The sequence below is a fragment of the Myxine glutinosa genome, chromosome 10, assembly GCF_964187855.1.
Source record: "Myxine glutinosa chromosome 10, kmMyxGlut1.1, whole genome shotgun sequence".
Taxonomy (NCBI): Eukaryota; Metazoa; Chordata; class Myxini; order Myxiniformes; family Myxinidae; genus Myxine; species Myxine glutinosa.
In genome coordinates, this window is record NC_136270.1 from 131,893,935 (window position 1) to 131,909,282 (window position 15,348).

Here is a 15,348-nt window from a genome sequence, read left to right on the forward strand (position 1 = left end):
CCACATGAAACTTTTTGCTATCTCGCTGAAGACCGGTTGGTGGTCTTTATGACATTGTACCATTTCTCATATATTTGTTTCCCCCTCCCTTTCGGTCATCTCCCCCGCCCCAGCTTGACCAGACCAAACGTGATAATGCAGCAACCTTTCCTCTCACCTATTCGAGGTGCAGGCTTGTTACTCACGTAGTTGCCTCCCGTGCCTGTCCATTTGTGTTCCTCGAGGAATCTTGCTGTTTCAAACTCGGGAACCTTGCTCACCACCATCTCCCGTCATCTTTTAAATCCCATCTCCACCCGACTTGGCCTTTTCTACAGGGCGTGTTCATATTCCCGTGGAATGTCGGCCTGTTCTCTTCTGCTCTTTTGCGTCGATGAATACCGTTTCATCCTCTGTTTTGCCCCTCCATGAGCCTTAATTTTGTATTTATTTAATTAATCCCTTGTGTTATTTTTTGTTTTGAAGTATTCCTCTGTACAAGTGGCCCACGCTGTGCGATTGTCAATGAGAGTTACAGTATCTGCAGAAAAGAAATCCAGATGGTGTGATGTGTGATCCAAAATTGTTTCTTGTCATCCCAAGATTTTCCCAGGATTAAAAATAAATTCTAAATCGTTGACAGAGGAGACAGAGGGAGGGGTGAGGGTAGGGGTGTAGTTGCAAATGGTCTTCATTGTGAGATCATTGGCTTGTCTACAATTTTAGAACATGCTTGATCACACATTAACTCTAACTTTAGTTTGCTAAAGAATATAGATTATACTCGTATGGCAATGTAAATAAAATAAGGAAGAGCAGGCGATGGAAGGAATAGAAACATAAAATGCACAATGGTGATGTAAGTTTTCAAATCCACTCCTATAGCATTTTGTGAAATATTGTGGGTGTCCAATATACTACCATCGTATGAAAGTGGGGGGAGGGGAGGCGGGGGGCGGTAATATGCAGGAATGATGGAATGACCCCACATTCGCAGAATGGAGAACTGTATCTTTCAGCTAACACAGAGAACATGTGTTAGCATTGGGTATGCGATTATCTTCTGATACCTCAGGGAGGTGGATTCCCCTGCCTTGCATAACCCCAGTCCCCAGGTCACCTGTGGGCAAGGTGTAGTACCTGTCAGCCCCCTTTACCAGGGTAACGGTCTGCAGCCATGTGGTTTAAATAGCAGGTGGCTCTTTACATCTGGTGGATGAGAGCCAGTTGACCCCAACAGCACGGGCGGAAGAGGGTGAATTCCCCAATGGCCAGCAGAGAGACGGAGAGGAGTGGCGACCCCTCCCCTCCCCCCACACCCTCCCCGCCTCCCGGCCTTACCACACACTCACTTGTGTGTAGCAACCATATAAAGGCAATATGATGGCATATATGCCATCATTGCCCGACAAGACTCAACATCATAGAACATACAAAAAAGGAAGCAGGAGACGAGAGAGGGTGAGAGGGGGAAGCACAACAACAAGCACATTGGGAGATCTGTGGAAGGGAAAGGGCTGGGGTGGGGTACATGGGATAAACAAGATGGACACAACTTGGACTTTCAGGAAAGAAAACGGAATTTGAAAAAGGTGCATTTTGGGTGGATTAACGGGGATAGAAAAGATCAAGGTTTTGGGTGGGGGAAGATAATATATGGTGGTGAACAGCTGTTTTGAAGACCTGGAGGGAGGAGTGGGATTGAAGAGAGGTTGGGAGTTTGTTCCAGAGGCGGGAAAAAAGAGGAATGAAAGAGAGAAGGTGAGCAGAGAGTCTTTATCTTGCCAGTTTCACCAGAAGAGGGTTGCTGGCAGATCTTGTGTGTCCTGCAGGAATATTTGGGGGACAGAGCACAGACACCACTCTGGTGGAGTTAGGATGGAAAGGAGTCGGTAGAAGACAGAAAGACCACCAACCTCCCTGCGGTGTGAGTGAAAGGCCCTCAGAATCAGCTTCATCGCAGGAGATTCCAATGATTCTGAAAGCTTTGGTTTCTACATCGTGAAGCCTAGCTAAGTGTGAGGCAGGTGCACCAGCCCAGAGGGGAGAGCAGTATTCCATTGAACTACGAATGAAAGCTTTGTATGGGGTGAGGAGCTTAGAAGTGCCAAGTAAGGACTTCGCACGATGGAGGATGCCCAGTCGGCGACTGGCTTTGGAGACCGGTTTGGAAATGTGGTTTCCCCAGGAAAGATCATGGCAGATAGTGAGACCCAAAAGCTTGAGTTACAGATCTTCTTTGAGAGGATTTTTGAGAAAGTAGATGGGAGGTTTGTCCAGATGGTCTTTTCAGAGAGACATAGTGAGAGTGTGAGATTTGTCCCTATTGAAAGACATGAATTTTCCAGAGTCGGAGAGATCATCAATGCAGACCAGAAAAAGCACAGGGCCCAGAACACTGCCTCAAATAACTCCAGCCTGAACAGGAAGAAGAGATGAGAGAATTACATTTAGAGCCACACCTTTACCACAACAGGAGAGTAAGTCCGCAATCCAACCATGGAGGTTTCCATGGATACCATAGGAGGAGAGTTTGGTGAGCAGGGTGGGGTGCCGGACCGTATCGAAGGCACGAGATATATCAAGGGAGACAACTCTGATTTCCTGTTTGGCATTGAGGACCTCCATCCATTGTTGAGACAGCAGAAGCAGCATGTCCAGAGTAGAATGACCGTGTCTGAATCCAAATTGATGATCAGAGATCAAACCATTGGAGAAGAGACAGGATTTAATATCGTAAGCGATGATGGATTCCATGACTTTGCTGATTATTGCGAGCAGGCTGATTGGTCTGTAGTTGCAAGGATATTTTTTTGCACCTTTTTTGTGTAAAGCAGTAATGTTGGCTGATTTCCAAGCTGATGACAAATGACTGAGCAAAAGAGAGGGTGAAGAGAACAGAGAGAGTGGGTGAGATAGAGTGCAGAGTAGGATTTTAGGACAAGTGGGCTGAATACCGTCTGGTACAGTTGCAGAATCAGAGTTGAGGTTTGAGAGTAACTTCTCCACCTAGTCAGGAGAGAAGGACACAGAGTCCAGGAGCAGCTGGGTTAGACTGGGTAATGTGGGTACAGAGAGAAATGTGTTTGGGACGCAATATTTTGAGGCAAACACAGAGTTGTGGCATTCAGCTTTTTCACGTGGTGTGTCATCTTTGTACCTGTTTGAGGTGAGGGGGAGGGGATGGAAGGGCAACAAACACCAGAAACAGATTTGACCAGACACCACTGGTCAGGATATGGAGGAGGGAGACAGGTTTGAGAGTTCAGTCTTTAGAGTGGAGAGACATTATTTCCTGAGTGAAATGCCAGACTCATCAGCACTGAAGTGGCTCTTTGAGAACTGCAATGTCCACTTTTTCTTATGTCGAAGGCTCCATTCATGGACTATATAGTCCTCATTGAGGCCTGTCCTTAAATAAAAGATCTGCATTGATGGAAAAGTGAAGAGAGAATGTGAAGGTGAGGAGTGAAAATGAGTATGAAAAGTGTATGATGAAAGTGTGTGATGTTTGTTTATAAGAATGAGAGGTTGAAGCTAGCCTGGTAGCTGTAGTTTGAGTGAGACAGAAAGTAAGACCAGCAATCCTGACACGGAGAGTGTATGATGGTTCCGGGCACCACTTTAACGCTCCTAAATCAGAACGGTAGTCCTACTTTGGCAGTTGTTCTATACAACCTACGACCTAAAAAACCGGTGTAAATGGATGGATGTTTTTTCGGAGATACCATCTCCTTACTGGATGGCAGTTTGTTCACGGAGGGAGTTCATCCGCTCTTTAACAGGTATTGCTTATAGTCCTGTATGGTGTCACAGTCACAGTCCCCACTAGCAAGACAGTGAGGGTAGTTGGTTTAGTCGCCGACTACCCGACCATGCGGCAGGTAGCACTGGGTCACATGTTACCAGTCGCAGTCAAGAGACCGGCCTGACTGACAAAATTCATGTTCTTGCAATTCTGCAGGCATATCTGCTGTTGTATTGTGGGAGTTCTTCCACACTCCATCTTGATAATTTACCTTTCTGAGGTGTTGGCCAAGCATTTCCTGCCAGGTGGCAAGGGTCTCATATCAACATTGCACACTGCATTCAAGGGCTAGTCTTGACTCTTCCCCCTGATCATGAACAGTCTCAATTCATTCACTTCTCTGAACCTTGTTTTGCCATACACTCTGCGCATGTGACCTCTTCAAGCTCAGTTATCGGGTCATCTTCAACGTCAATAACTATTTCTAGTTATCTGGTTTCTTGATGTTTCCGTCCAGTACCAGTAACCTTTCTGAGCACCCTCTGTGCTTCCTTTCCATTTCTTTCACTGAATCCTCCTTTTACATACTTGTGCTGAAAATGATGTCAGCATAGCGAGCAAGGCATCATGTTGAAGAGTTTCTCACATATTTCTCGGAAATTGTTTCGAACGTCCTTCATGCAGTAAAACCATGTATTTCCATCCTCTATGATGACTTGTGTGGTGGCTTACTGGCATTGTCTGTCTCTTTCACCAAGTACTTGAAACCTCTTGATTTGTTGGTCTTCACCAAGTAGACTTCGGCAGTGCCAATGCTATATGGAACTGGAATCGCAGCATATTTCAAACAGGAATCTGACTTTCATCCCCTCTCTTTCAGTATACAAAACAAAACAAAACAAAACAAAAAAACAAAAAACAACAACAACGACTACACAATTGACACTGCAGGTGAAAAAGCTGAATCCCTCAACTCTGTGTTTGCCTCAAAATCTTGTGTCCCAAACCCATCGTTCTCTGTACTCCCCTTACCCAGTCGTTCCCAGCTGCTCCTGGACTCTGTGTCCTTTTCTCCTGACAAGGTGGAGAAGTTTCTCTCAAACCTCGACTGATTCTGCAACTGGACCAGACGGCATCAGCCCACGGGTCCTAAAATCACCCTCCCCCCGTTCTCCTCACCCTCTTTTGCTCAAGGTCATCTGCCATAAGCTTGGGAATCAGGAAACATTACCGCTTTGCACAAAAAGGTGCAAAAACAGATCCTTGCAACTACAGACCAATCAGCCTGCTCCCAATCATCAGCAAGGTCATGGAATCCATCGTCGTTTCTGACATCAAATCCTTCCTCTTCTCCAATGGCTTGATCTCAGATCATCAATTTGGATTCAGACTAGGCCACTCTGCTCTGTGCATGCTGCTTCTGCTGTCTCAAACAATGGATGGAGGTCTTCAACGCCAAACAGGAAATGAGAGCCGTCTCCCTTGACATATCACTTGCCTTCGATACGGTCTGGTATCTTGACTGGGCCTGCAGAGAGCCCTGACCTCAATCCCATCAGACACCTTTGGGATGAATTGGAACACCGACTGCGAGCGAGGCCTAATCGCCTAAAATCACTGCCCGACCTCACTAATGCTATTGTGGCTGAATGGAATCCCCGTAGCAATGTTCCAACATCTAGTGGAAAGCCTTCCCAGAAGAGTGGAGGCTGTTATAGTAGCAAATGGAGGATCAACTCGATATTAATGCCCATGATTTTTGGAATGAGATGTTCGATGTTCGGGTGAGATGAGATGAGATATGTGAGATAATGAGATGTTCATACACTACATGACTAAAAGTATGTGGATAGCAATTTTTTTTTTTTCAACAATTTTCTGGAAGAAATGGTACATTATTTTTAAAAAGTGCAAGGGTGCCAATAATTTTGGCCACAACTGTATATATATATAAATGAGCTGGATGTTTTCCCTCCTTTCTATTCTGGCAGGATACTATGCTCGAGTGCGCGGCATGTGGGAGCTTCTTACAGCATTCTTGCACAAAGCCGGGACCGAGTGCCAAGTTATTGGGTTAGGAGCTGGCTTTGATACCACCTTCTGGAGACTCAAGGTATTTAAAACCACCTGGTGAGTGCCGTACTTGGTATACAACAAGTTCACTTTCGATTTTCAAATACCAAGTAGAAAAGAGAACACTTTTATGGAACGCATTTCACAAATATAACCCAAACATTTATTATGCACGACTCAGATAAATGTTTGACACTAAAACTCTTTCCATCCAGCATTCCACTGCTGGACAATGGTGACCTTTCAAAAAGTTTATTTTGCCAAGCCAAGATATTCAAAATGTTTCTTTGCTTCAAACCGATTAATTATTCCTCCAACGGTTGCCTGATCGATTGGTGGCCTCTCTGAGTGTGTTTTTTTTTCCTCCATTAAATTCAGCAGCAATTGATCGATTAGAGGTGTGTGGCCTTCCACTCATTTAAACCATCTTTCATCTGTTGCTACTTTTGCGGTCATCATGTACCTGATAAAAATTTGTTCAAACTTGATCTGGTTCGAAAGTGAAAGACCCTCATGCAATATTCATATAATTTATATACAGTATATATATATATATATATATATATATATATATATATGTATATATATATATATATGTATATATATATATATGTATATATATATATATATGTATATATATATATATATGTATATATATATATATATATATATATACATATATATATATATATATATACATACTGTATATATATATATATATATATACACACACACACACACACACACACACACACACACACACACACACACACACACACACACACACACACACACACACACACACACACACACACAGTGGAACCTTGACTTACGAGTTTAATTCGTTCTGTGACCGAGCTCGTAACTCAATTTGCTCGTTTCTCAAATCAAATTTCCCCATTAAAATGCATTGAAATGCTATTAATCCGTTCCAGCCCCCCAAAAACCACACCAATTTTTTTTTAAATATGCAGTATATATAAAAATATCTCGCGCTTTATATTTCACCTGTATGCAGCATACAAGTTGGCAGGATGGCCTGGACTGGAGGTACGCACACTTGACTCTAAACTGTCCAGCCTGGGTTTGAATCCCGACCCAGCTATAACCTGTCATGTCGGTGTTTCACAGGCAGGGTGATTCATCAATGTGTGTACCGCTAAACTGGGCGCCCCGTTTGCGTCCCATTAGTTGTTGGATGTTAAGGATCTCACCGTGTCTTCCACAAAGAGAAGGCGAGCTATCGCCGGCACTCTGAACAAGTTGTGGCCTGGCATGCTCTTCTCCTCTGCCGTTATATACGTCCTCCTCGGCATCTTTTTCCAGAAGAGCCCTGTCTCGTCACAGTTGAAGATTTGCTGGGGGATGTATCGTTCGGCTTCTATCAGTTCGGCAAAAGTTATAATAAAATCTTCAGCTGCCTTCACATCTGCCTCACCAAGTCGACAACACGCACACCTCGCTCATGTTGTTCGACGATTGCGTGTTTTATAGCCAAGCACATCATCCTCTTCTTTGTCTCAGCACTGCCCTTGGCACTCAATTTCTTAGGACCCGTGGTTAAAACTAAGAAATTTTCCAAAATAACCAAAATGCGAAAACAAAACAGCAGCGATATACGGCAGAGATACTGTACTTGCACGGCAAGATAACCACGTGACCGGAACCCACCTGGTGGGGGGTGGCGTAAGCTCCAAAATAACCAAAATGCGAAAACAAAACAGCAGCGATATACGGCAGAGATACTGTACTTGCACGGCAAGATAACCACGTGACCGGAACCCACCTGGTGGGGGGTGGCGTAAGCTCCAAAATAACCAAAATGCGAAAACAAAACAGCAGCGATATACGGCAGAGATACTGTATTTGCACGGCAAGATAACCACGTGACCGGAACCCACCTGGTGGGGGGTGGCGTAAGCTCCAAAATAACCAAAATGCGAAAACAAAACAGCAGCGATATACGGCAGAGATACTTGCACGGCAAGATAACCACGTGACCGGAACCCACCTGGTGGCGGGTGGCGGAAGCTCGTAACTCGGATCTCGGCTCGCATCTCAAAGCAATAAACCGCCCGAGCGACGGCTCGTATCTCGGAAAACTCGTAAGTTGGTGCACTCGTAAGTCAAGGTTCCACTGTATATATATACACACGAGCAGAAGTACCCGGCATTGCCGGGCGGGGGAGGGGGGGGGGGGGGCGAGCCCCTTGGCAAAGCGAGCGATTTTTTTTTTCCATAGCTCATAGCGATTTTTTTTTCATAGTGCCATAGCGTCATATCGTTCATAGCGTCATAGCGTCATAGCGATTTTTTTTGTTATGGCGTCATAGCGATTTTTTTTTTTTCATAGCGTCATAGCGTCATAGTGTTCATAGCGTCATAGCGTCATCACGTGATCGCTCTGAGCGAATCAGCGCCCACCTGCTCTGATTCCGTTGATTCCGTGCGCTGAGGTAAATATGAATAAAAAATATGGATCGTCAAATATTTTGAGTTCGGCCATGTTCGTCCCACGCTCAATGGCCATGTCTGTCAAATATCAAGCACGTAAGCCTCTCCGTTTAGGAGTCTATCGGTAACATTACACACACACACACACACACACACACACACACACACACACACACACAAACTGTGTTTTATATATATAGACTAGCAGAAGTACCCGGCATTGCCGGGCGGGGGAGGGGAGGGGAGGGGGAGGGGAGGGGAACGGGGGGGGGGGGAGCGAGCCCCTTGGCAAAGCGAGCGATTTTTTTTTTTTTCATAGCGTCATAGCGATTTTTTTTTTCATAGCGTCATTGCGATTTTTTTTTTCATAGCGTCATAGCGATTTTTTTTTTCATAGCGTCATATCGTTCATAGCGTCATAGCGTTTCATAGCGTCATAGCGATTTTTTTTTTCATAGCGTCATAGCGGTCATATCGTTCATAGCGTCATAGCGATTTTTTTTGTCGTAGCGTCATATCGTTCATAGCGTTCATAGCGTCATATCGTTCATAGCGTTCATAGCGTCATAGCGTCATCACGTGATCGCTCTGAGCGAATCAGCGCCCACCTGCTCTGATTCCGTTGATTCCGTGCGCTGAAATGCGCTGAGGTAAATATGAATAAAAAATATGGATCGTCAAATATTTTGAGTTCGGCCATGTTCGTCCCACGCTCAATGGCCATGTCTATGTCAAATATCAAGCACGTAAGCCTCTCCATTTAGGAGTCTATCGGTAACATTACACACACACACACACACACACACACACACACACACACACACACACACACACACACACACACACACACACACACACACACACACACACACACACACACACACACACACAAACTGTTATACATATATATATATATACATATATATTATATATATATATATATATATTGTTACGGATCTCGGACGTCGGCTCTCCCCGAATCAAAGGGAGGGGGGGGGGGGGGGTTAATCCCCTTGTCTTTTTATCTGGCCGACCCGAGTCCTTAGAAGTTATAACATTCCTTCCGGTCGGTGGTAAATAGGGATGTTGGTCGAGTCTTAGTCCAATTACCTAAGTACTACCACCGGCCGTAAAGCAAGGAGATAACTCCCGCTCGAACCACGGATATGATGGAAAATGCCGAGCGGATAGCAATCCGCGATCCGAGCCGTTAACAATGGGACTAAACCCGATTCTGAGCGGTTCCTATCGTGCCACGTTTACCCAATGAGAGAAAAGACGGATGCGATCGGATAAGAGGAAACCAAGAAAGAACGGCAATTTATTCACAATGTACAAGAAGGAGAAGAGGAAACGAAAGAATGTACAGGATAGGAAGAGGAAGAAGCAGAACACAGGGCAGTCTTAAAACAGTCTTATCCTTAATACCCAGGGCAAACATACACACTCACACAGGGATTGTAGATGGTTGATGGAACAGGTAGAGGGTCCGGCGATGGGGTCCAGGCTCTAATTTTTAATACACACACACACACACACACACACACACACACACACACACACACACACACACACACACACACACACACACACACACACACACACACACACACACACACACAAAAAAGTAAGTACACCCCATGTAAAGTTTTGACTTTTTCAACATATTTCAACATACAGCTATTTGATCTTCATTTCAACAATATTGATAGATAAAGGTGATATAATATAACAAATATCTTGAAACATTTACATTTTGTAGTCCATTGTATAATTTAAATAAACAAAAATGCAAATTTCGCATGTGGAAAAAGTAAGTACACCCTTGGCTCTGATAGGTGGTATTGACCCCTTTGGCAGAAATGACCTCAAGTAGGCGTTTCTTATAACTGTCTACCAGTCTCTGACATTGACTGGGAGAAATTTTTCCCACTCCTCCATGCAGAATTCTTTCAGCTGTGCGATGTTTGAGGGGTTTCTTGCATGCACAGCTCGTTTCAAATCCCCCCACAACATCTCGATGGGATTTAGATCCGGCCTTTGACTTGGCCATTCCAGAACCCTCCATTTCTTTCTTTTCAGCCATTCCTTGGTGGATTTACTGGTATGTTTACGGTCATTGTCCTGTTGCAAGGTCCACCTTCGGTTGAGCTTCAACTTTCCGACAGATGGCCTCACATTATCTTCAAGCACCCTCTGGTACAATGAAGAATTCATAGTGGATTCTATGATGGTGAGCTGCCCAGGCCCTGATGCAGCAAAAGCTGCCCCAAACCATAATATTTCCACCACCATGCTTTCGAGTTGGTATCAGGTTCTTGTGGTCAAATGCTCTCTTTGGGTTTCGCCAAACATGTCTTCTGGTACTGTGGCCAAATAGCTCTACCTTTGACTCATCTGTCCAGAGCACATTGTGCCAGAAGTGCTGGTCTTTGCCTACGTGTTCATTGGCAAACTTTAGTCTTGCCCTGATGTTCTTTCTGGACAGCAAAAGTTTCCTCCTGGCACACCTCCCATGTAGATCAAATTTGTGCAGCCTCTTTCTAATGGTAGACTCGTGCACTTTGACATCAACAGTGTCAAGCGCTACCTGTAGGTCCCGTGATGACATTCTGGGGTTCTTATAGACTTCTTTCAGCAGCTTGCGGTCTGCTCTCGGGCTGAACTTGCTGGGGTGGCCTGGCCTTAACAAGTTGGCAGTTGTTTGGAATCTTCTCCACTTGTAGATGATCTTCCGGACAGTCGAATGATTGATTTCAAATTGTTTGGAGATCTTTTTAAATCCCTTCCCAGACTCGTAGGCATCTATAACCTTCTTTCTGAAGGCCTCAGAGAGCTCTTTTGATCTAGGCAGGGTGACGCCACACACTTCAACAACAAAGAGCAAACCAAACTAAAGGTTTAAATAAGACAGGTTCCCCCCAGATCCTCTCTAACGATGTTATAATCATTTGCACCTGAGCTGGTGCACCTGATTCTAATTTTAGGTTTTTGAAGTAGTGATAAATGTAGCGGTGTACTTACTTTTTCCACATGCGAAATTTGCATTTATGTTTATTTAAATTATACAATGGACTACAAAATGTAAATGTTTCACCATATTTGTTATATTATATCACCTTTATCTCTCAATATTGTTGAAATGAAGATCAAATAGCTATATGTTGAAAAAGTCAAAACTTTACATGGGGTGTACTTACTTTTTCACGTGACTGTATATCTATATATATATATGTATATATATATATATATATATATGTATATATATATATATATATATATATGTATATATATATATATATATATATTGTTGCGGATCTCTCCGTCGGCCCTTTTCCCCTTAAGAAGGGGGGATTAATCCCCTTGTCTATGACTGACCGACGTGAGTCCTGAAGTCCCAACGCTCCTTCCGGTCGGGAGCAGCCAGGGTATTTGGTCTATGAAAAGTCCCAAGGACCTGAGTGCCACTCCTGACCGCGAAGCAGGGGAGGGACTCCCCTGCTCGAACCCCGGTTTTAGATGGTCTAGTTGCCGAGCGGTTTTTAGCAACCCGAAGTTCGAGTCATTAGCATTTACTAACCCGATTCCGAAACGTTGGCCAAAATCGCGCCACAGGTATTCAATTGGGAAAAGACAAGGACGAAACGGATGTAAAGGAAAAGAAGACAAAAGTAGGAAGAACAAATATAATTTATTACTAACTATTATGTACACAATCAAAAGAACCAAGGAGAAGGGAAGATAAGAAAATATAGACAGAAGGATGGAAGGACCAGAAGGACACAGTGCAATATTAACTTACCTAAACAGTCTTACTTATACCCCAGGATAAGACACACAAAACAGATGACAGTCAGACTTACACGAATGGGGAATGAAGGCAGGAACGAATGGCTGGAAGGAGAGGAAGGTTCAGGTGGAGCAGGGGAATGGTCGGGCCGGGAGTGAGCAGCCGCCGCCCCTCCGCACTCGGGTCCACACGGCCGGGATGCTCGCAGCAACACGTCGGAGCTTGTCGTGGCAAGGCTGGTTGGAACAGCGTCTCCTTTCCCAGAGCTCTCTATTCGGGCTCCTTCACTCTCTGGCTCCCTCAATGACTTTGTTCTTCACCTCTTTCACCAAGCAGTCCGTCACTGAACTCTTGCGCGCATCTCTCTCCCTCAATCATCTCTGGTGGGGGCGTCGCGTGACGGGTTATATAGGCCACACCCTCGAACCTTCGCGAACCTCCCCGGTCATTCTTTCTCCACCCTCTCAAGCCAAACCCCTCGTGCCTGATTGGTCGGCAAGGGCTGGCTCACTCCTCCTTCCGATGACGAGGGCGGAGACACGCCTTTCTTCTCCGAACCGGCCGCGTGTTCAATGGAGGGCGAATGCAGTTGGCAATGGAGGCTTTGCACTAGACAGGGGATTCTACCTTATTTCAATTTGATGCAATGCAGAGTCAACTAATGGGAAACACAGCCTTAAACTAATACACATAATAAGGAAATACCTATTTAGAAGGGTATATGGTGGCCTGCGTGTATGTATATGGAGTAACTAAGAGGACGACCTTTGACCTTTACACACAAAACGGAGATATTTACAAGAATTCATTACACTTACAGAGGGTGATATTTACAACAATTACAAATCCGCAACAATATATATATATATATATATATACATACACATACATAATCGGGAGATTAAATCAGACGCGGACGTAGCTTCAGGACTGTCGATCTTTCAATCTCGACAAGCTTTCGACCAACAAAGGTCTGCTTCTTAGTTGTCCCCAAGTTCAGCGGAACTTGTAATGCGAATGTATCCGCTGAACTGAACTTCTGCTTTTTGGCAGAGGAGGAATAAACCTCTAAAAGCACGTGAAAATATCAATATGTGCATTTGTAATAAACGCACGTTTCACGTAGCTGTGCTGAAGTTTCACATCGTCATCATCATCATCATCATCATCATCATCATCATCATCATCGTCATCATCATCATCAACATCATGCTCTATGCAGGGCGTTAGTGCTGCCGAATCGGCCACTGGGCTCCAATCGTGGTTGGGTCACCATTCCAACTCTGGAAGTCAGGAAGGGAATTAGTAATTTATTCGGGATGCCGGCGATAGCTCACCTACTCTTCATAAGGGACACCGTGGGATCTTTAACGTACACCAGTGAATGCTGGCAGACGGGATTCCTGTTTAACATCCACCTGAGGGACGGCACACATTGATTAATCACCCTGCCTGTGAAACACCGGATGACAGTTTATACCTGGGTCAGGATTCAAACGCAGGCGAAACCGCTTTTGTGGCATGTGTAAGTTCTTCTCAGCCATCCTGCCAGCCCTTCGGATAGACTCAAATGTAACAACTAGAACGGCACTCAGTAGAGACCATACCTCCACCAGGTGGGCAGTTTACGTTTTGTATCCCAGAATAGACCAGAAAAATCACAATACAGAATCACATTTAATCAAACTCATCCGTCCATAACTTTTTGAGGTATCCTGCTATGTATCGTTTTTGGCCTTATCTCCCAATGGTGAAGAATCACTTTAAAAATATATGAGCCTGATCCGAATCTTCACCAAAATTGAATCTATTCTTTTGTGTCACACACACAACCTTTCCACCAAGTTTCGTGCAAATCCGTCCATAACGTTTTGAGATATCCTTCTACATGTTGGTTTTATCCCCATCACTCAATGGTGAAGAATCACTTAAAATTTAAATAATTATCTTATCCGAATCCATATTCAGATCTTCACCAAACTCGAATTGATTCTTCCTTGCCACACAACCAACCGGTCAACCACGTTCCGTCAACTTTTTGAGATATCCTGCTATATATCGTTTTTGGTCCTATCTCCCAATGGTGAAGAATCACTTAATAAATTCCACTCCGAATCCGGATCCGACTCTGGATCTTCACCAAAATTTAATCATTTCGTCCTCGTCACATACGTTACCTCTGCCAAATTTCGTCCGAATCCGTCCACAACGTTTTGAGATATTTTGTTCACAAACAAACAAGCAAGAAATATGTCGTGCATAGCATGTCACTTGCAAAATCCCTAAAATAAGTTGTTGGCCTATGATGACCTCAAAAGTAATTGGTGGTTGAATTCAGTGACGTGGTATGCAAATCCTCTTAAAATTTCAAGTCAATCAGATGAAAATTGAGGATTTTAGAAATCTGGCCTAACGTTTTGGCCCATGCTGACCTCAAAAATATATGGTGGTTTAATTCAGTGACCAGATATGAAAGTCTTCTTCAAATTTGAAGTTAATCGGATAAAAATTGAGAATCTTAGAAATTTGGCCTATGTTGACCTTTTGGCCTACACAACATGCATTTTAAGGCCATTTTCCCTGCCATAGCGATAGAACCTGGTGTTGGGCTAGCGGCTAGGGTGCCAGCTTAGGATCCTAGGATCCTGGGTTCGAATCCCGGTCGATCGCTGAATTAACGCCAGGGGGGTTGACTCAGCCTGTCATCCTTCCGAGGTCGGCTAATTGAGTACCAGTTCACTGGTAATTCCCTGTCCCAACGAATACAGTCGTAAAAAGGCGACAAAAAGGGTTGGCGGCAGGAAGGGCATCCGGCCATAAAACATTGCTTCAAAAAGGGGACCAACAAAAAACAACAACAACCACGGTGCCCGAAAAAGGCCAACCCCTGCTTTGTGGGGAAAAATGGCCTCTAAAGGTGTTTTTTTATTTATTTCCCCTGCCAGAGCGGGAGTTAGCTTTGCTGTCCCCATGACAATCTTCTCCATTTGCTCTATTTTCTGCATCTCCCCTTGTTAACCCCCTTGCCCGCATTTCTTCTTCCACCACCTTTAGCCAAGTCTTTCTCGGTCTTCCCCGTCCTCTACTTCCTTCTACATTCATTTCCATCACTTCTCAACCAGTCACTTTCATCCTTCCTCAACACATGTCCAAACCATCTCAACCTGTTCCTCTTCACAACATCAATCACAGGCTCTATTCCCATCATCTTTCGCAATTCATCATTTGTCTTCCTCTCTCTCAACGATACTCCGCACATCCACCGAACCATTCGCATTACCACCCTTTCCAGTCTTCGTTGCTG

The 15,348-nt window shown here is 44.4% G+C and overlaps 1 protein-coding gene across 8 annotated transcripts in view; it reads left to right on the top strand.

The window, feature by feature from the left end:
* LCMT1 (leucine carboxyl methyltransferase 1) overlaps positions 1-15,348 on the top strand; it is a 272,789-nt gene that overhangs the window by 199,045 nt on the left and 58,396 nt on the right. For 7 of the 8 annotated variants that reach the window (XR_013624822.1, XM_078786138.1, XM_068126094.2 and 4 more), the window contains one exon: positions 5,719-5,840. The exons of the other annotated variant lie outside the window; for it this stretch is intronic. Coding sequence is in view for 6 of the 7 variants with exons in the window: in XM_068126091.2 (XP_067982192.2) it covers positions 5,719-5,840 (122 nt within the window). In the remaining variant the exon portion in view is untranslated. The remainder of the gene's footprint in view (positions 1-5,718; positions 5,841-15,348) is intronic. 8 annotated transcript variants of the gene reach the window in all.